This window comes from Acartia tonsa, chromosome 9 (genome assembly GCF_053477335.1).
Source record: "Acartia tonsa isolate MP-2025a chromosome 9, ASM5347733v1, whole genome shotgun sequence".
NCBI lineage: Eukaryota > Metazoa > Arthropoda > Copepoda > Calanoida > Acartiidae > Acartia > Acartia tonsa.
Window position 1 is genome coordinate 19,087,508 of NC_137268.1, and position 23,145 is coordinate 19,110,652.

The following is a 23,145-nucleotide window of genomic DNA, read 5'->3' on the forward strand; positions in this document are numbered from 1 at the left end:
TGTTATGCATATTTCATCTGAAACATATAAGGCCAAATGATATCCAATTTTTTTTTGTCAAAGTCTACTCTACAACTAGCGCCGGTCAGTTTTCTAAAAAAAAAATTACTGAAAAATGTTAAAAAACAGAACTCGCGACATGCATTTTAAATTTTTGTTTGCTCAAAAATGGCCTTTTTTAGAGGCCTGGCGCTAGGTAGTCAGTAGAGATAGAGAGATAAATTTTTGTACATGTATTTCTAGGCCCCTAAAGTAACTTTTTAGGTCAGCATAAGACTTAAATTCGAAAAAGTATATTTTTAGTAACAGGTTTGAAGAAACTACTTTTTCAAAAGGTACATATATTGGCTAAAAATTTGTCTGTCCGTATGACTAAGCCAGGTAATTAAAGTGTAAATAACCCACATCCTGCTAAATAATCTAAAATTGATAATCAATAAAGAAGAAAAACCAGGGATCTAAATGGATAATTTAATGGCCGATAAATGAATATATATCCTCAATGGTGATTTACAAAATTACCCCTTCTGGCAATTACAATTAGCGGTTAAAACATTTGGACACTCAACTTAATGAACTTAATGAACTTAAACATTAAACATTTGGACACTCAACTTAATGAACTTAATTAACAAATAATTAACAAATTATTTATTTTATGCTTCCAGAAAAGATTAATCTTTGCAGGATTTGACGGGTTGAGGTCACGGCCGCATAATTCACCTCCTACTCTAGCCTCTTGTTGCCCTTAGATGTTCTTACTAGCATTTTTAAACATTTTTAAACATTCTTAAGCATTTTCAATAACTTTTTTTATATCAAAGAAGTTGTATCAACTTTTTTTTTATAGCTAGCCGGTCCTTTTAGTAAGTAGTAGATGTAAAATTTTTCATAGAATTCAGATATGCAATCGGTTTTTTTTGTAGACCTCTTATTTTTTAAGTAATTTAAGTTTTAAAAAAATAAATTAAGTCGATTTTAAGGTACTAAAATGCAACAAAAAAAAGAAAGAAAATGGCCATTATGAACAAAAATAGTAAGATCTTTAATTTGACACCTTACTTTTTCAATTCTGTCAGGTAATTATTGAAAAAATTTATTTTTTTAAACCCACGGGAATAAAAACTTTGAACTCAATTTTATCATTTCACAAGTAAAAAAATATGGGTTCATATATACCTTTAGAATCAGAAAAATATTACGAATCCATTGTAAGCAAAATTGACAAAAAAAGTTTACAATATAGTATATAAACTACAATAAAAGGAATTATATGAAAATATCATATTATATTGTACAGGCAACGTCTTAACTTTTGAATTGGGTATAAAAATGGGAAGGGGGTATAGAGGGGGTAAAGAGGGGGTAAAAAAGGGAAGACAATAGTGTTGCCAGAACAAAAAATACAATTGGCCATTTTTATATTTTTTTATTTTTTTACTTTTTTTCAATTTTGCTTACAATGGATTCGTAATATTTTTCTGATTCTAAAGGTATATATGAACCCATGTTTTTTATGTCTGTTTGAGAAAATATTTAGGTCTAAAGTTTTTATTAAACCGAGGTTAAAAAAATAGATTTTTCAATAATTACTCAAAAGAATTTTAAAAGTAAGGTGTCAAATTAAAGATCTTACTATTTTTGTTCTTACTGGCCATTTTCTTCTTTTATTTTGTTGCGTTTTAGTACCTTAAAACCGACTTAATTATTTTTTTAAAAAACTTAAATTACTTAAAAAATAAGAGGTCTACAAAAAAACCGATTGCATATCTGAATTCTATGAAAAATTTTACATCTACTACTTACTAAAAGAACCGGCTAGCCATAAAAAAAAAAGTTGATACACCTTCTTTTAAACAAATCTTTTCTTTCCGGCATATATAAACTCCTCAAAAACTTCTTAAAACTTCTTAGTATTTTTGTAAAGATTTTTGTGAAGATTTAAGTTTTTAGGTACCTATCTACCTTCTTAAAAATTCTTATTCTTTATTACTAAGTTCTTCGGGAATCTCATTCTCCGTAAATCTTAACTTCTTGAACTTCCCCTCCTAGGTACTTATTTTATCTTTATCTTTACATTGATCCTAACTTCAATCTTAATATCCTAGGTACTTATTTTATCTTTACATTAATCCTAACTAACTTTAATCTTAATATCCTAAAATTTATTCCTATCATGATTTAGTCTCCGGAAAACTTAATTCTTAACCTCGCAATTCTTAATTCTTAATTCTTAACCTCGCAATTCTTAATTCTTAATTCTTAACCTCGCAAATCTTAATCCTATCGCAAATCTTAATCCTATCTTAATCTTAATCCTATCTTATTCTTGTTGTTGTTATTTTGGGAATTTTCGTTCAGTGAAATGATTGTGCCTTCTACCGATAACGTTATTTTTTGGTCCTTGGACCTTTTAATTGTATTAACCTTATTTTTTGAGGATGCATCTAGTGGCGTGTCACGGCGGTGGGAGAGAACCAATGGCGGAGGGGGCCTGAGAAAGCTGGGGGTATAGGGAACCTACGGAAACACAATAGCGGATTTTATTATTTTTTGATTGAAATAACAGCGCCCAATCATTTCAAATTAGCCTAGCGCATCGGCCAGCAATAGTGCACTACCGTCATTCAGTGCGCGCTCCAGCCTCTTACTACTTGGGTATACTTGTAGAGATTATCTTCAGTGTCCTCTGTGTAAGGCTCTGGCGAAGATTTCAGTTTCTCGTAAGGTCTGCTCTATCATTCATCCACTGTTTAAGACTCTTTTTAAACTTGTGCTCTGGCAAAATGTTTTTCATATCACTTGGAATTTTGTTCCAAGTATCTGCTACTCTTACAGTAAAGAAGTTTTTTCTTAGTTCCAGGTTACTTCTTTCTTTCACTATATTAAGAGGATCTATCTGGTGTCTAGTAACTACACCAGACCTGTTAGAACCTGTATACTGAACACTGCAATTAATATCACCTATTTTATGAGTAACTTTATACATTTGTATAATATCAAACATAGTTCTTCGTTTCTCAAGGCTCCAAATATTTAACTCTTTCAGCTTTTCAGGGTAACTTTTATTGCTCATTCCAGAAATCATATTTATTGCTTTAACTTGAACATTTTCGATAGCTGCTATATCTGTAGCCAACCAGGGTGACCAGGCAACACTTGCAAATTCCAGGTGGGGTCTGACATATTGTTTATAGAGACGTAGAAAGACATTCTTATCTCTATAATGGAAGCATCTAGTTATTTGTCCAAGTACCCATCTTGCTCTCCCAACAGCCTCTGTACAGTGGTCAGATGGTTTAAGATTTGAAGTGATTTTAACTCCAACATCTCTTTCACATTCAACCACCTCCAATTCTTCACCATTCATTGTGTATTTAAATTTTGGGTTTTTCTTCCCAAAATGAATTATTTTGCATTTCTTAACATTGAACTCCGTGCTCCATTTTTTACTCCAATCGTACAGCTTTTCCAAACATTGTTGTAATTTGTCAGCATCATCTTTATTTTTTACTACTTTAGCACCTTTTGTGTCATCTGCAAACTTTCTTAACAATTCGATGGCTGTTGCCTCATCATCTATGTCATTAATATAAATTACAAATAGTATTGGGCCAAGCACACTGCCCTGTGGAACACCAGAGCTAACATCCTTCTCATCCGACATGAAACCATTGACAGAAACTCGTTGTTTTCTGTTGCTGAGCCATTCTTCAATCCAGTCAAGGACAGCACCTTGAATTCCATGAGATTTGAGTTTTTGGATAAGCTTCTTGTGAGAAATCTTATCAAATGCCTTGCTAAAGTCAAGGTACACCACGTCAACTGCATCTCCTTCATCTACACATTTTGTAACAAAATCCATGAACTCAATCAGGTTAGTTTGGCAGGATCTGTTATCAGCGAAACCATGTTGAGAATTATTAATCAAATTATTTGACCTTAGATGACCTGTAATCACATCTCTAATTATACTTTCCATTAGTTTACATATAGCACATGTAAGTGAAACTGGTCTATAATTGCCAGGTTCTCCTTTAGCTCCTTTCTTAAAAATAGGTACAACTTTAGCATTTTTCCAGTCAGCAGGGACCTTGCCTAAACTCAACGACTGTTTAAACAAAATCTGGAGTGGGGTCAAAAGTTCATCCTTCAGATTTTTCAATAAAGTTGTAGAGATTCCATCCAGTCCTGGAGCCTTGCCATATTTCAGGTTGTCAATCTTTTTAGCAATCATTTGTTTGGTAATGACAATATCACTTACTGGTACATCATAATTCATATTTTTTACATCATCAGAATGCCTGTCCTGCTTAATAAAAACATCACTGAAACAATTGTTTAATATGTCTGCCATTTTTTTACTATCACCAGTTATTTCTCTATCATTTCCAATTAATGGTCCAATACTAGTTTGTTTAGACAATCTAGATTTTACATATTTGTTAAAAGTATTTTTACCAGAATTGCCTGATTGTTTTGAAATTTTCACTTCTATCTTTTTTTTTGCTATTCTGATGGCCCTTTTCACTTCATTTTCTGCATGTTTGTACTTTTGACCATCTTCATGAGTCCGTGTTTGCTTCCATTTTTTATAAAATCTAACTTTTTTTCTTTTAAGCCTTTTAATATTGTCATTATACCAGATTGGTTTAGACTTCTTACTTTTATTTTCACTTAATGGCACATTTTTTTTCACTGTGTTATCAATCACATTCTTAAAAGTTTCCCAGTTCTCTTCAATATTATCAGCAGCAAGCAGGTTGGTCCAATCCACGATGGTAAGATCAGTCCTCATTTCACTATAGTTGGCTTTTGACCATTTGTATTGTTTTTCATTACATTCATTAACATTAAAATCAACACAAGTATTTACTAATAAGTTAACATGGTCACTATTTGATAAAGGTCCTAAGTTGTCAACATTTAAAACACAATCATTATTTGCTAAAACAAGATCTAATACATTATTTTTGTTATGGGTTGGAAAATCAACATATTGCACAAAATTATTGTCAATACACATATTCATAAAATCTTTACTATAATTATCGCAAGTCAGGGTATTCCAATCAATCTTAGGAAAATTAAAATCACCAATCAAAATACTATTCTTTGGGGCACATTTTACAATATCACATAATTTAGAATTATTTAAAACATTACAACTAGGTGGTCGATATACAAGAAAAACATTAAGATCATTTTTTGTCACAATTTTAAAACTAACATATTGATTAAATATAATATTTATGTCAACAGATAAAATTACTAGTCCATTTCTAGCATATACCAGGATTCCACCGCCGATTCCATTAGCTGTATCCTCCCTGTCTTTTCTGAGATCACTTATTAATTCATAGCCATTTATATTCAGAACATTATCACTAATTTTATCATTGCACCAGGATTCAGTTATCATTATCACATCAGGTTTAATATCACAAGAAGTTGCTTGGAGGTCGTTAATTTTACTCAGGATGCTTTGAGCGTTGCAATACAAGAGTTTTAGACCTTTAACCTCACCCCCTAGTCCCTCTCCTGCTCCCTCTGTCCCAACCCCCTCCCCACGCCCCCTCCTCGAGCATGTCCCCGCCCTCTTCCTCGACCCCTCCACACAGTTTCCCCTCCCCTTGTTCCCCTGCCCCCTTCCGCCTCCCATTTCCTTGTTAGGACCAGCCTTTTTGCCCCCTTTGCCCCCACCACCCTCCATTCTGAGTTTAAAGCCTCCTCGGCACTGAGTTCAGCATTTCTATGTGCTGCTTCAGAGAAAAGGTCCTTCTCATCCTTTCTTTGTTGGGCAGTAAGGTCAGGGCCTACACGAACATCACTATAAAGTTCACTATCTTTCAACATTCTAGCATTTTGTAAAATCTGGCATTTTAAATCTACATTTTTGCACCCTAAAAGAATAGGGCGAGAATCTTCATTTTTTTCACCCAGCCGCTTGATAAACTTAATATCTTTTTTATCAATCTCACCTTCAATGATTTGATTCACTACCATTATCACTTTTTTCATATCTTTGTCCTTTTTCTCCAGCCCTGGAATATCTTCAGCAATTTCAGGGATGCCGTGTATCACTACATTGTTCATCTTTTCCTCTCGCTCCCTAAGCTCACTGAAAATGGAGGCCTTCACACTTTCCTTCACTCCTGCTATATCCTTACTGTTTTTATCACATTTTACATCAACTTTCACAATATCTCCTTCAATCTTAACTTTATCACTTTTCAAATCTTTAATATCCTTTTTCAACGTTTCCACATCTTTGTTCAATGCCTTAATCTTGTTAAGGAGGACCTTACCAACCTTGTGACGCGGGGCACATGTCCACGAAATCGCATTGCCTTCCTTTGTCTCGTCTATGAGATATTGGAGCAGATCCTTGCTTATATTTGAGCATTCAGGGTGTGTATACTCCTCACACACTTGGCATGGCACACAAACAGACCTTTGCAGGCCTTTTTTGCAGACCATACACAGGGATTTTGTCATTTTAACACGGCTAATTTTGCTTTATTTACTTCACAACCAGTAGAGTCACTGCCAGATTTTTCACAATTTAAACTGTCACATTCACTTTAATAGTTCTCAAAACATTTTCATTTTCAGCATTTCCATTTTAAACATTTTACATTTTTTCCGACACCCAGTGCGCCGGGGAAGACATTTTAATTTGAAAAACCTCTTAGTGAAGTGAATCAAGCAAACCTAGCCCGGTCAGTTTAGACGTTACTGGGCTACGTATAAGGGCTACGTATTGCACCTGAGCGCATGGCAGGGCATTTATCCGCTTATTAATCATTATTATCAATTATTATTCATTATGTAATTATGATTTAATTCTTTAAATCATTATTGTAGTCAATTTAATATAATGATTAGATGGGAAATAAATAATAAACCATCACTTATAACTGCAAGCATTGTGATAATGTATCTAATAAACCAAATCGTAATAACTATTTAATATTATCTGTTTTTACATTGTCAATATATTATATATATATTATTTATTGTCCTGATGGAGGATAATTGTCCAAGATCAGGGGTTTGTCGGATCTTACGGTAAATAAATTTGAATTGAATTGAATTGAACTAGCTAATCAAAATTAGAAGTCAAAAGCCAAAGAATAGGAAAACGTTATTATACAAATTTTGGGGACTAGTGTAATAAACAGCACAATGTCCCCTTACTTCCTCATGATACACCCCACCGTATAGGGGACATTTAGTTGTTGATTACACTTGTCCCCAAAGTTTTATAATAATTTTTTTTTATTCGTTGACTTAACAATTTTGGGGACTTTTGTTGATTTAGATTGGTTGGTGTCCAAACGTTTCAATCACAAATTATAATCAATAATCAATTTTGTTTATCATTGGGGATGTACATTTATTTATCGGCTATTGTCTTATCCCTTTAGACCCTTGGTATTAAATATATTTGTAGAGAGAAGAATTATCTGGAGTATAAGAATGGAAAATATGAGTATGTATCTACAACTCCTATGACTGATGAAACAATTATTGGCGGGTCAGACGCGTGTCAGGTCAAGAATCATTTATAGAGTAGCTGCTTTCATATTTGCATGATTTAAAAGTAAAGTTTGTACATCCGTCCCTCCGTAACGAAAAGCTCTTATCGTTAATTTAGGCATGTTAGAATTGTTCTATTGAATCCAAACTTAGCATGAGTATTCGTATTAAAGTTAGTTACGATTTAGTAAGCGTAGCAACACTTTAAACGTTACCAGAAACTCCATTGTCTATTCAAAACATGCTGATTTTTTACTTTTTGGGCAACAACTTTTTGTAAGATATAATCATCCTATTCGTCTGATATTTCGAATAATGATTCCTAGGACAACAATAAAAGATTTTCTAAGGGTGTTTTTTTGGGGGAGGGCAATTTAGGATGGTTTAGGGTAAAATCTAATATAAATTTACTAATTTTGGGAGGGTAATTACCCCTTACTTAAACCCCCCACCCCCTGTACGTCCCTGAAAGATTTTTTGATATTGTAGGGAGATTCTGGAGGTCCGTTGGTCAGATACATCAATGTAAGACAAAGGTAAAAATTATGATTTTTCTTCCACTTACCCCCTCCCCCCTCTAAAGCAGTTCGATGTTTTTTTTATGCCCTATTTTTCCATTTCTGTTGGGTTAATACGCAGGGGGATAAAGAGATAAGACAATGGCTGATAAATTAATGTAACATCCCAAATGATGATACACAAAATTACCCCTTCTGTAGATTAAAAGTAGTGGTTAAAACGTTTGAATTATACTCAACTTAATTAACCAACCAATCAAAATTCACTAGAGTCACCAAAGATGTTAAGTTAACAAATAAGAAAACGTTATTATAAAACTTTGTGGACTTGTGTAATAATCAGCCCATTGAAATTGACCCCTTTCTCTCTGATTTATATGTCTGTCTGTTCAAGAAAACTATTTAAATATTGATTTTAGATAAACATTAAATAGATATAATTTATTAAGTTTAAATAGTTGAAAATAATTTCTTTTCTAAATTATATACGTTTGAGGTTAATCAATCAATAATTTATAACTTTAAGCTCTTAAAAGGGCATACTTTATTAAAACATCTCACGTACAGATAACAAGTTCAGACTTTGCAAGAAAACTTTTATCTTGACGAATATTATAATTATTTTTACTGTATTACACTATTTTGTTCTTTTTATACCGCTTTGTTATAAGAGACCGTCATTTTTATGATTTTGGGTAGGCTTGGTGTCCCGGGGTACAGGGTGTGCATATAAATATTATATTTAGGGGTAGAATCATAAGGAAAGGATATCTAATTATCCTATAGTCCCGAGGTACAGGGTGTCCATATAAATATTATATTTAGGGGTAGAACCATAAGGAAAGGATATCTAATTATCCTATAGTCCCGAGGTACAGGGTGTCCATATAAATATTATATTTAGGGGTAGAACCATAAGGAAAGGATATCTAATTGGCTTGGTGTCCCGAGGTACAGGGTGTGCATATAAAAATGTTCCTGGTAGCTATGTAAGGTAAATAAAAAATAGGACGCAGCTACTCTATCACAAAGATATGTCCCCACTGGCGAACCCAGATTTTACACAGTCTTATATGTCTAAGTGTTTCAGCAACTTTTGAAGAATCGTCATGCTTTGTCTTTTGAAATATATACGTCATAATCAAAGACGATAAATGTTACTACTACTGTGATAGGGGAAATGCTTTGGCTTCAAATTTCATTACCATGCATGCACAGTTGGTCTTTCAGACAATGGTCGTGCAATCAAATATTTGGTTGTCTGAGGGGCGTTTTACCGTATGACTATGCAAGATTAAGCAAGTTGAGTAGTTAAACTTAAAACTTTTTGACATTTAACTTTAAAAGGCTTTATTCTTATTATTGTTTAAAATTTTTTATCAATTGCTCTATTTTGTCCAATAATCTGAGGTGGATTCTTTAAAAAAATGCCCCACTAATCGCTTAGTGGGACAAAATTGTTTTCGTAAAAAATCCTTTAAAATCAAATAAAAAATCTACAAAAATTAAATAAAATCTTATGTTAATAGCCCTTCTATGATTTTGTTTAATTTTTGTAGATTTTTCACGAAAACAATTTTGCCCCAGTAAGCGATTAGTGGGGCAAATTTTTTAAAGAATCCACCTCTGTTTTCAAGCAAGGCTTAGAATCAAAATCGTTTGTATAAAGAGGGTCATTTTTTACGTACTCCTTAAAAGTCAGGGATAAGGGATGGGAAACGTAGGAAAATATTATTTCAGGCCTATTTCAAGCCTAGGCATAATAAACCAGTTTTGGGATGGCGCAGTGGTTCGTCCTAAACGCTAATGAAAAAGCTGTGTGTGTGTGTGTAGATAAAGTATAGAATCAAATTCAGGTTGCTAGTTTAAAGTAAGAAACATAACTTTTTATAAACCTATATATTAATGGCTTTTGTTAAAATGAAGTTTTTTCTCTCCCAAAATTGTTTTATCTTTTACTTTGGTAATTTGAACTGTCAGAAAGCTATCGTTGGGTTTCCCTCAGACAGATTTTAGTTTGTATTATTTGCATTTTTATTAATGAGTAAAAATTTTATTTGAAAATTTCATTGCTAATTAAAATTCAAAATAAATAAATAAATATGCACTTGGGTAACATTCTATCAAGTTCTTTAGATACTATTATGTAATGATAGATCTGTACTGTGTTGTATTGTACAAATATTAGGGTTATGGTGTTGTATCAATTCCGTATTAAATTTTTAAAATTCAAAATACAACATCTAATTTATAAACTACCAAATGAAAACTCGTAGCTACCTTCTTTCCAAAAAAATAATCCCGTTATTTTTGTTTTTTCTATATGGCCCTTTTTTAATGTTTAACTCTAAGCAGATTTAATAATTAAACTAATGTGATCTAACACCATTTATATTTATTTTTTCGTAGCAGACAAATCATTATTTTTTCTAGAATTGTCTGCTTCTAAAATTTCCGCCAATTGGTGATTGGTTGATACAAAACAAGCCCAAATCACAGAACACTATTGGTTTAGAGCGGTAGCCAATATGAGCCGTCCGCCAGTAAGGTCATTAAATTAGGCAAATGGTAAAAGTTGCATGATCCCTTTCAAAACCAGGCCGAGACCTAATTTATGGCCGGGTTTCCTATCCCTTATCCCTGTTAAAAGTTATCTGTAACGTTTTAGTCAAATGCTCTTACTAAGTCAAACTGTTCTTAAATATGGACCATATCATATATGTATATTTATACATTTGGTTATAATTAAGAACACTTTGACTACAACCCAACTTTACAAATTATGCAAAAAAAATGACCTACTTTGTGACGGGAAACTTATTTTTTTCTGTGTATTAAGGATAAAAAGTTTTCTGCCATGGTTGAGACGCTATATTGAACCTGAGAATCAATGTTGGAATATCTAATGTCATTGTATGAGCACGAAATTTTTAAATTGCATGTGATCTTTTATTAAATTTTGCTGTTCTTTTCATTGTACTTAATGTTTAGCTAAATAAAGCTATGATGAAAACACATGTATTGTAAGATATATTCAAAAACTTTTCGCAATAAATAGAATTAACCCGTTAGCCCTTTACTAGTCTCCTAAATTTTCATTTTCTTTACCGCGGAAAACCTTGGAAAGATTTAGAGGCGGTTGCCCAGAAGTGAAACTGAAGTGGAAAGATTTCTCGTCATGGTTCATATCCGGTTTGAACCAGGCAGAAATAAATCGGATTCGCAGCTGTTGTGCAAAAGAGTTCAGACCAGAATAAATAGACTAAAACAACACCAATCTAAGCAGAAAAATTCCCTAAAAAGTGAAGCACATCTGAATCAGCAATTTGCAAGATCTTAGAGCTTTAGACAAAAATAATCGGGTATAGTCCTTTCCATGACATCGCTCCATATGGGGCGATGATTTTAATTGATCGCCTCTTATGACAAGGGGCGATGTATTGGCTCCTTGAAAGGAGCGATTTAATAGCCCCTTATAACAAGAGGCGATGTTATGACTCCTTGAAAGGAGCGATTTGATAGCCCCTTGCCCTAAGAGGCGATTAAATGATCCTTTATCGCTCCTTTATCGCCCCTTCTAAAGAGGAGATGATATGTCCTCTTATCCCAAGGGGCTATTTAATTAAATATCGCCTCTTCATGGCCCCTTCACTATTATATATATCTTAGTCCCTTGATGGCCCCTACATCGCTCCTACATCGCCCCTTCATCGCTCCTCCATCGCTCCTTCTCCAAATTTATATTACATTGTACTTTGATGGCCCCTACATCGCCCCTCCATCGCTCCTACATCACCCCTTCATCGCTCCTTCTTCAAATTTATATTACATTGTACTTTGATGGCCCCTACATCGCCCCTCCATCGCTCCTACATCGCCCCTTCATCGCTCCTTCTTCAAATTTATATTACATTGTACTGTGATGGCCCCTACATCGCTCCTAGATCGCTCCTTCATCGCTCCTACATCGCCCCTTCATCGCTCCTTCTCCAAATTTATATTACATTGCAACTTGATGGCCCCTACATCGCTCCTACATCGCTCCTACATCGCCCCTTCATCGCTCCTTCTCCAAATTTATATAACATTGCAACTTGATGGCCCCTACATCGCTGCTACATCGCTCCTCCATCGCTCCTCCATCGCTCCTACATCGCCCCTTCATCGCTCCTTCCACAAATTTATATTACATTGTACTTTGATGGCCCCTACATCTCTCCTCCATCGCTCCTCCATCGCCCCATCGCCCCTTAATAGCCCCTTACCTTAATTTATATAAAAAAGCCCCTACATAGCCTCTCCATCGCCCCTTAATAGCTCCTTACCTTAATTTTTATAACATAGCCCCTACATAGCCTCTCCATCGCCCCTTAATAGCCCCTTATCTTAATTTATATAACAAAGCCCCTACATAGCCTCTCCATCGCCCCTAATAGCCCCTTACCTTTATTTATATAACAAAGCTCCTACATAGCCTCTCCATTGCCCCTTAATAGTCCCTTACCTTAATTTATATAACATAGCTCCTACATAGCCTCTCCATCGCCCCTTAAAAGCCCATTACCTTAATTTATATAACATAGCCCCTACATAGCCTCTCCATCGCCCCTTACCTTAATTTATATAACATAGCCCCTACATAGCCTCTCCATCGCCCCTTAATAGCTCCTTACCTTAATTTATATAACATAGCCCCTACATAGCCTCTCCATCGCCCCTTAATAGCCCCTTACCTTAATTTATATAACATAGCCTCTACATAGCCTCTCCATCGCCCCTTAATAGCCCCTTACCTTAATTTATATAACATAGCCCTACATAGCCTCTCCATCGCCCCTTAATAGCCCCTTACCTTAATTTATATAGCATAACCCCTACATAGCCTCTCCATCGCCCCTTAATAGCCTCTTACCTTAATTTATATAATCCTTACCTTAATATATATAACATAGCCCCTACATAGCCTCTCCATCGCCCCTAAATAGCCCCTTACCCTAATTTATATAACATAGCCCCTACATAGCCTCTCCATCGCCCCTTAATAGCTCCTTACCTTAATTTATATAACATAGCCCCTACATAGCCTCTCCATCGCCCCTTAATAGCCCCTTACCTTAATTTATATAACATAGCCCTACATAGCCTCTCCATCGCCCCTTAATAGCCCCTTACCTTAATTTATATAGCATAGCCCCTACATAGCCTCTCCATCGCCCCTTAATAGCCTCTTACCTTAATTTATATAATCCTTACCTTAATATATATAACATAGCCCCTACATAGCCTCTCCATCGCCCCTAAATAGCCCCTTACCCTAATTTATATAACATAGCCCCTACATAGCCTCTCCATCGCCCCTTAATAGCCCCTTACCTTAATTTATATAACATAGCCTCTACATAGCCTCTCCATCGCCCCTTAATAGCCCCTTACCTTAATTTATATAACATAGCCCTACATAGCCTCTCCATCGCCCCTTAATAGCCCCTTACCTTAATTTATATAGCATAGCCCCTACATAGCCTCTCCATCGCCCCTTAATAGCCTCTTACCTTAATTTATATAATCCTTACCTTAATATATATAAAATAGCCCCTACATAGCCTCTCCATCGCCCCTGAATAGCCCCTTACCCTAATTTATATAACATAGCCCCTACATAGCCTCTCCATCGCCCCTTAATAGCTCCTTACCTTAATTTATATAACATAGCCCCTACATAGCCTCTCCATCGCCCCTTAATAGCCCCTTACCTTAATTTATATAACATAGCCTCTACATAGCCTCTCCATCGCCCCTTAATAGCCCCTTACCTTAATTTATATAACATAGCCCTACATAGCCTCTCCATCGCCCCTTAATAGCCCCTTACCTTAATTTATATAGCATAGCCCCTACATAGCCTCTCCATCGCCCCTTAATAGCCTCTTACCTTAATTTATATAATCCTTACCTTAATATATATAACATAGCCCCTACATAGCCTCTCCATCGCCCCTAAATAGCCCCTTACCCTAATTTATATAACATAGCCCCTACATAGCCTCTCCATCGCCCCTTAATAGCTCCTTACCTTAATTTATATAACATAGCCCCTACATAGCCTCTCCATCGCCCCTTAATAGCCCCTTACCTTAATTTATATAACATAGCCCTACATAGCCTCTCCATCGCCCCTTAATAGCCCCTTACCTTAATTTATATAGCATAGCCCCTACATAGCCTCTCCATCGCCCCTTAATAGCCTCTTACCTTAATTTATATAATCCTTACCTTAATATATATAACATAGCCCCTACATAGCCTCTCCATCGCCCCTAAATAGCCCCTTACCCTAATTTATATAACATAGCCCCTACATAGCCTCTCCATCGCCCCTTAATAGCCCCTTACCTTAATTTATATAACATAGCCTCTACATAGCCTCTCCATCGCCCCTTAATAGCCCCTTACCTTAATTTATATAACATAGCCCTACATAGCCTCTCCATCGCCCCTTAATAGCCCCTTACCTTAATTTATATAGCATAGCCCCTACATAGCCTCTCCATCGCCCCTTAATAGCCTCTTACCTTAATTTATATAATCCTTACCTTAATATATATAACATAGCCCCTACATAGCCTCTCCATCGCCCCTGAATAGCCCCTTACCCTAATTTATATAACATAGCCCCTACATAGCCTCTCCATCGCCCCTTAATAGCTCCTTACCTTAATTTATATAACATAGCCCCTACATAGCCTCTCCATCGCCCCTTAATAGCCCCTTACCTTAATTTATATAACATAGCCTCTACATAGCCTCTCCATCGCCCCTTAATAGCCCCTTACCTTAATTTATATAACATAGCCCTACATAGCCTCTCCATCGCCCCTTAATAGCCCCTTACCTTAATTTATATAGCATAGCCCCTACATAGCCTCTCCATCGCCCCTTAATAGCCTCTTACCTTAATTTATATAATCCTTACCTTAATATATATAACATAGCCCCTACATAGCCTCTCCATCGCCCCTGAATAGCCCCTTACCCTAATTTATATAACATAGCCCCTACATAGCCTCTCCATCGCCCCTTAATAGCTCCTTACCTTAATTTATATAACATAGCCCCTACATAGCCTCTCCATCGCCCCTTAATAGCCCCTTACCTTAATTTATATAACATAGCCTCTACATAGCCTCTCCATCGCCCCTTAATAGCCCCTTACCTTAATTTATATAACATAGCCCTACATAGCCTCTCCATCGCCCCTTAATAGCCCCTTACCTTAATTTATATAGCATAGCCCCTACATAGCCTCTCCATCGCCCCTTAATAGCCTCTTACCTTAATTTATATAATCCTTACCTTAATATATATAACATAGCCCCTACATAGCCTCTCCATCGCCCCTAAATAGCCCCTTACCCTAATTTATATAACATAGCCCCTACATAGCCTCTCCATCGCCCCTTAATAGCTCCTTACCTTAATTTATATAACATAGCCCCTACATAGCCTCTCCATCGCCCCTTAATAGCCCCTTACCTTAATTTATATAACATAGCCCTACATAGCCTCTCCATCGCCCCTTAATAGCCCCTTACCTTAATTTATATAGCATAGCCCCTACATAGCCTCTCCATCGCCCCTTAATAGCCTCTTACCTTAATTTATATAATCCTTACCTTAATATATATAACATAGCCCCTACATAGCCTCTCCATCGCCCCTAAATAGCCCCTTACCCTAATTTATATAACATAGCCCCTACATAGCCTCTCCATCGCCCCTTAATAGCCCCTTACCTTAATTTATATAACATAGCCTCTACATAGCCTCTCCATCGCCCCTTAATAGCCCCTTACCTTAATTTATATAACATAGCCCTACATAGCCTCTCCATCGCCCCTTAATAGCCCCTTACCTTAATTTATATAGCATAGCCCCTACATAGCCTCTCCATCGCCCCTTAATAGCCTCTTACCTTAATTTATATAATCCTTACCTTAATATATATAACATAGCCCCTACATAGCCTCTCCATCGCCCCTGAATAGCCCCTTACCCTAATTTATATAACATAGCCCCTACATAGCCTCTCCATCGCCCCTTAATAGCTCCTTACCTTAATTTATATAACATAGCCCCTACATAGCCTCTCCATCGCCCCTTAATAGCCCCTTACCTTAATTTATATAACATAGCCTCTACATAGCCTCTCCATCGCCCCTTAATAGCCCCTTACCTTAATTTATATAACATAGCCCTACATAGCCTCTCCATCGCCCCTTAATAGCCCCTTACCTTAATTTATATAGCATAGCCCCTACATAGCCTCTCCATCGCCCCTTAATAGCCTCTTACCTTAATTTATATAATCCTTACCTTAATATATATAACATAGCCCCTACATAGCCTCTCCATCGCCCCTAAATAGCCCCTTACCCTAATTTATATAACATAGCCCCTACATAGCCTCTCCATCGCCCCTTAATAGCCTCTTACCTTAATTTATATAACATAGGCCCTACAAAGCATCTCCATCGCCCCTTAATAGCCCCTTACCTTAATTATATAACATAGCCCCTACATAGCCTCTCCATCGCCCCTTAATAGCCTCTTACCTTAATTTATATAACATAGCCCCTTCATAGCCTCTTCATCGCCCCTTACCTTAATTTATATAACATAGGCCCTTTATGGCTCCTGTACAGCCTCTGTAATTGTATTGCCCCTTTATTATAGAAGGTAGGGCATTAAGGTAAGGAAGGAATGTGACCCTCTACAGTTTTAAATTTAAGTTTTAAAAGGATGACAAGGATGACAACATTTATAAAAGCAAAGCTCTGAAACGGTAGAAAAAAGTTTAAAGGAAGCCTGCAAGAAATACCACGCTTTAACTGCTGAAAGACTGCCACAAGTAGACCAAATACCCCAAATTTGAAGCCTTCAGCTTCTATAACAAAAAAGTTCTAGGCATTTTAAAATGACATTTTATGTACAATGGAAATTTTGAAAGAATTGCAATGCTCATGTTGAAAACTTTAAAATTAAACTACGTGGCCTAGAAACAAAATTATAAGCTTATTTTTTTTGTCATAAATTTAGGTTTCCAGTAACTAATTATATTTTTACAATAAAAATACCCATTTTTATAGTCAAAATCATTAAAAAAAAATAAGTTTTACTTGCGTTGTACCGAATGTACTGTAGCCAATCAGAAGGCTGAATCAGCTTAACAACCAATCACAGCTAAGCTTGTATTAGTTTACCCCTTTGTTTCCGCTATGATTTTTGTTTAAAAATGCAATTTAAATCGATTTTTTTTCATAGATTTTGACTATGAAATGTGGTGTTTTTATTGTAAAAATGTAATCAGTTACAGGCAATCTAAGTTTCTGACAAAGATAAGGTTATAATTTTATGTCTAGGCAACGTAATTTAATATTGTTTTTTCTTTTATGAGCATTGGAAATCTTTCAAAAATTCCATTGTACATAAAATGCTATTTTGAAATGCCTAGAACTTTTTTGTTATTGAAGCTGAAGGCTTATAATTTGGGGTATTGGGTCTTCTTGTGGCAGTCTTTTAGCAGTTAAAGCGTGTTATTTCTTGCAGGCGTCCTTTAATGAACATTAATAATGTAGAGTGTCAGAACTGAATAGTCAGAACATAAATTTAAAATTCGAAACAAAATTGTAAGTAAATTTATTGAGAAATTGCTTACATGCAGGAAAATGCTTAAGGACGTACTCACATTTTTTGGACTTGATTATAGATATGATTCGCTTATAACATTCTATTTTGTTGTCCTAGGAATCAGTATCCCAGAAATCAGATTAATCGGATAATTTTGATACATAAAAATTTGTTGTAAGTTAATAATTAGTATGCTTAAAATGGACGTATGGATATTCTGATAATGATTATAGACTTTCTAAATCGTACCTTTCTACTACAGGAATCACATGCCTAAATTAACGAAAATAGCTAACCGTTACGGACGTACGGACTGATCCTTAATATAGAAAAGCTTTGCTTTTAAAAAGTTAAAAAGATTTTTTGTGGGGATGGGGTAATATTTTTCTTGGGGTGAATTTTCTGGGAGGGTGGAGATACCCTCCCTCGAAATAATTATAAACCCTCTATGAACTTAAAAGAAGCTTCACTGTAAAGGAGAACCATATAGGTTCAGCGGTTAGCTTTTCTACAGACAAAAAAAAGATTACTACTTTATATAATAGGTTATGAAAAAGGAAAAAAAAGCAAGATAACAAGGATAACAACATTCACAAAAGCAAAGCTCTAAAATCAGGAGGTCAAACATAAATTTTGTTAAAATTAGCGTAAATCTATAATACAAAGTAGAATGATGTCTGTCCATCCGTCTGTCTGTCTGTCCGTCTGTCTGTCCGTCTGTCTGTCCGTCTGTCAGTCCCTTAAGATCTCGGTAACCACTGGACCGATTATATTCTACTATTCAGGGAATATACCTACTGGTCCTGTGGTGGTTTTAGGCTATTTTCTTGGGGGGTGGGATACCCCCAACCCCCCCAAAAACAAAAAAATCCCCCCCCATTTGATATGATATGATGTATGTCTGTCTGTCTATACCGTAGGATCTTGCTAACCGCTGAGTACTGAGATGATTTTAAGATAGTTTATTTTTTTTCCTTATAATAAAATAACAGGATATTTGTCCATAAAAAGCGAAGCAATATCTTAATTTTTGTTGTTGGAACTGTTATTCAGTTGATTATACCAAGGATCTAAAGGAATAAGACAATGGCCGATAAATTTTTATCCATCCCTAATAACGATACACAAAATTGCAACACTACAACCAAAATATGACAAAAGTCCCCAAAGTTTTGAGCCAACGAATAAGAAAACTTCATTATAAAACTTTGGAGACTATTGTAAAAATTGCCTAATGTTTCCTTTATCCCTGAGATTATACAGACTATCCTTAAACTAATATTTACATTAAAGTAACAGGATGTTTATCAGTATCAACTGAACCGATATGCTTCTCCTTTACATTGAAGCTTATTTTACTCGCAGGAAAAGTTTTCATTTTGGGGAGGGGACTAACACTTTCAGCCCCCGGAAGGTATCACTTCCCTTAAATTCTTAACCTTCCCCCTCCCCCCCCTCTCCACCACATCTATTCATTAAAGTACTCCTAGGGTCATCTATGGGATTAGCCGTTAGTGACTTAAAAATAATTCAAGTGCAATGATATATTTACCAAATTAATACGATAATTTTGTATACATTTTTTATGAAAAAAAATTATTTTGCCAAAGGCAGCCAAAAAATAAGCAGCAAATATTTCAAAAATGCTCTGATAATCAGAGATCTACAGGGATAAGACGATTGTCGATAAAATGATATATATACATATATACAGTGTGTTTTTTTATGAGAACTTTTTTGAAAGCAATTTTACCTTACTTATAGTTATTAGAATTTAATGATTCATGGCTTATTCTCTTCTTTTTTTTAACCTTTAATAGAAAAGCAAAAAATATTTCAGTTTTTATTCAAAAAGTACAGTAAATTAAAAAATTTAAAACTTAGGTGTCAACATCTAAAAATGGTTTTAGTGCATTTTTCTTATAATCTACCTTTGCAAGAATGGCTGCAAAACGCTTCAAAGTTGAGATATTGAGCTAAAAATTTATATAGATACTACTTGTGACATGTACTAGAACATTTTAAAATTTGCAGGCCATATCTCAACCAGGGAGGGAATACTGGCCCCCCAATGTACTCCCTCCATTCTTGGAAAGGGTAGAAGATTTGAGCATAAGAAAAATGCGCTAAAACCATTTCTCGTATTCATTTGAATCCGGTGGATAGGAACCGGTTCTCATCCATACGAAAAAACTATGTCTAGCATCGTATTATATCCAGCTTTCTACGAATATAGATATGTACAATCATAAGATTAAACCCAGTTTTTTTAGCCGGTGCCTTCTGCACCTCGGGGCTAAAAAAACTAGTTTTAATCTCATAATTGTACTTTCTATATCCGCAGAAAGCCGTTTATAATACGATGCGAGAAATAACTATTTTAGATGTTGACACCCATGTTTTGAAATTTTGAATTTACTGTACTTTTTAAATAAAAACTGAAATATTTTTTTGCTTTTCTGTTAATGGTTATAAAAAACGAAGAGAATAAGCCATTAATCATTAAATTCTGATAACTATAAGTAGGGTAAAATTGCTTTCAAAAATGCTCTCATAAAAAAAAAACACTGTATATATATGTATGTTTATATATTAATTATTCCCATTGATGATTCACAAAATTACCCCTTCTTTAGTTTAGAATTAGTGGTTGAAACATTTAGACACTCAACTTAATGAACTAAACAATCACAAAACAATAAAAAGTCCCCAAGGTTGTTAATCTAACGAATAAGAAAACGGTATTATAAAACTTTGGAGACTAGACAGCACTCTTGGATAAGCCAACTTATAACACTTTGGGAACTATCCTAATCCTCCCTGGCGAAATGACAATGAGATTTTTTGGTAAATTTGTGGCAAACTTTATTCTTAATAAATTAGCACTTGGCAAAATTATACTGGAGAGATATTTCATTGAAGAATAAATTTTTTTTTTGCCCAAACTTTTCGTCAGCCAATAATAACAGATAAGTTAAACATTGTAAAAATAATATAGTAACTTAACTCGAGTTGTCAACGGCAGAAATTAGGTCCTGAGATGGTTTTAGGCCTGGAAAGGTTTATAACAATTTTATCTGTATTTCTTAAAATAAATTAACAGAATCTTTGTCTGTATGTATGAATGTCTGTCTGTACCGAAGGATCTTGCTAACCGCTGAACCAATATGGTTCTCCTTTACAGTGAAGATTCCTATAGGTCCTGAGATCGTTCTCCTTAATAGGGTAGCTTCTCATAGGTCCTGGGGAGGTTAATAACTATTTTATTTTAATCCTTATAATAAAGTAACAGGATCTTTGTCTGTATGTATGTCTGTCTGTACCTTGCTAACCACTAAACCGACATGGTTCTCCTTTACAGTGAAGCTTCCTATGGGTAATGAGATGGCTTTAGGCCATTTTATTTTTAATCCTTATAAAAAGTAACAGGATCATTGTCTGTATGTATCAAAGAAGATCGCTAACTGCAGAACCAATATGGTTCTCCTTTATAGGGTAGCTTCCAATAGATCCTGGGAAGGTGTATAACTGTTTTGAAGGAGGATATAAGGGGCTATTAAGGGGCGATGGAGAGGCTATGTAGAGGCTATGTTATATAAATTAAGGTAAGGGGCTTTTAAGTGGCGATGGAGGGCTATTAAGGGGCGATGGAGAGGCTATGTTATATAAATTAAGGTAAGGAGCTATTAAGGGGCGATGGAGAGGCTATGTAGCGGCTATGTTATATAAATTGGCTATTAAGGGGCGATGGAGAGGCTAATTAGGGGCTATTTTATATAAATTAAGGTAAAGGACTATTAAGGGGCGATGGAGAGGCTATGTAGGGGCTATGTTATATAAATTAAGGTAAGGGGCTATTAAGGGGCGATGGAGAGGCTATTTAGGGGCTATGTTATATAAAATCGGGTAAGGGGCTATTAAGGGGCGATGGGGAGGCTATGTAGGAGCTATGTTATATAATTAAGGTAAGGGGATATTAAGGGGCGATGGAGAGGCTATGTAGGGGCTATGTTACATAATTAAGGTAAGAGGCTATTAAGGGGCGATGGAGAGGCTATGTAGGGGCTATGCTATATAAATTAAGGTAAGGGGCTATTAAGGGGCGATGGAGAGGCTATGTAGGGCTATGTTATATAAATTAAGGTAAGGGGCTATTAAGGGGCGATGGAGAGGCTATGTAGGGGCTATGTTATATAAATTAAGGTAAGAGGCTATTAAGGGGCGATTGAGAGGCTATGTAGAGGCTATGTTATATAAATTAAGGTAAGGGGCTATTAAGGGGCGATGGAGAGGCTATGTAGGGGCTATGTTATATAAATTAAGGTAAGGAGCTATTAAGGGGCGATGGAGAGGCTATGTAGGGGCTATGTTATATAAATTAGGGTAAGGGGCTATTCAGGGGCGATGGAGAGGCTATGTAGGGGCTATGTTATATATATTAAGGTAAGGATTATATAAATTAAGGTAAGAGGCTATTAAGGGGCGATGGAGAGGCTATGTAGGGGCTATGCTATATAAATTAAGGTAAGGGGCTATTAAGGGGCGATGGAGAGGCTATGTAGGGCTATGTTATATAAATTAAGGTAAGGGGCTATTAAGGGGCGATGGAGAGGCTATGTAGAGGCTATGTTATATAAATTAAGGTAAGGGGCTATTAAGGGGCGATGGAGAGGCTATGTAGGGGCTATGTTATATAAATTAAGGTAAGGGGCTATTAAGGGGCGATGGAGAGGCTATGTAGGGCTATGTTATATAAATTAAGGTAAGGGGCTATTAAGGGGCGATGGAGAGGCTATGTAGAGGCTATGTTATATAAATTAAGGTAAGGGGCTATTAAGGGGCGATGGAGAGGCTATGTAGGGGCTATGTTATATAAATTAAGGTAAGGAGCTATTAAGGGGCGATGGAGAGGCTATGTAGGGGCTATGTTATATAAATTAAGGTAAGGGGCGATGGAGAGGCTATGTAGGGGCTATGTTATATAAATTAAGGTAATGGGCTTTTAAGGGGCGATGGAGAGGCTATGTAGGAGCTATGTTATATAAATTAAGGTAAGGGACTATTAAGGGGCAATGGAGAGGCTATGTAGGGGCTATGCTATATAAATTAAGGTAAGGGGCTATTAAGGGGCGATGGAGAGGCTATGTAGGGCTATGTTATATAAATTAAGGTAAGGGGCTATTAAGGGGCGAAGGAGAGGCTATGTAGGGGCTTTGTTATATAAATTAAGGTAAGGGGCTATTAAGGGGCGATGGAGAGGCTATGTAGGGGCTATGTTATATAAATTAGGGTAAGGGGCTATTTAGGGGCGATGGAGAGGCTATGTAGGGGCTATGTTATATATATTAAGGTAAGGATTATATAAATTAAGGTAAGAGGCTATTAAGGGGCGATGGAG

General features: G+C 35.7%; 2 protein-coding genes across 2 annotated transcripts in view; one reads left to right on the top strand and one right to left on the bottom strand.

Moving 5' to 3' along the window:
• The window catches only part of LOC145328400 (uncharacterized), a 195,123-nt gene extending 188,409 nt beyond the window's left edge, over positions 1 to 6,714 (bottom strand). The window contains exon 1 of the mRNA XM_080172038.1: positions 6,689 to 6,714. The gene's annotated coding sequence lies outside the window, so the exon portion shown is untranslated. The remainder of the gene's footprint in view (positions 1 to 6,688) is intronic.
• Positions 1 to 11,075, top strand: part of LOC145328399 (uncharacterized) — a 64,408-nt gene extending 53,333 nt beyond the window's left edge. Inside the window, exons 19-22 of the mRNA XM_080172037.1 lie at positions 7,457 to 7,556; positions 8,032 to 8,078; positions 8,965 to 9,054; positions 10,900 to 11,075. Coding sequence (XP_080028163.1) covers positions 7,457 to 7,556; positions 8,032 to 8,078; positions 8,965 to 9,054; positions 10,900 to 10,966 — 304 coding nt within the window. The 3' untranslated portion in view covers positions 10,967 to 11,075. The remainder of the gene's footprint in view (positions 1 to 7,456; positions 7,557 to 8,031; positions 8,079 to 8,964; positions 9,055 to 10,899) is intronic.
• The last annotated feature ends 12,070 nt before the right edge of the window (positions 11,076 to 23,145 follow it).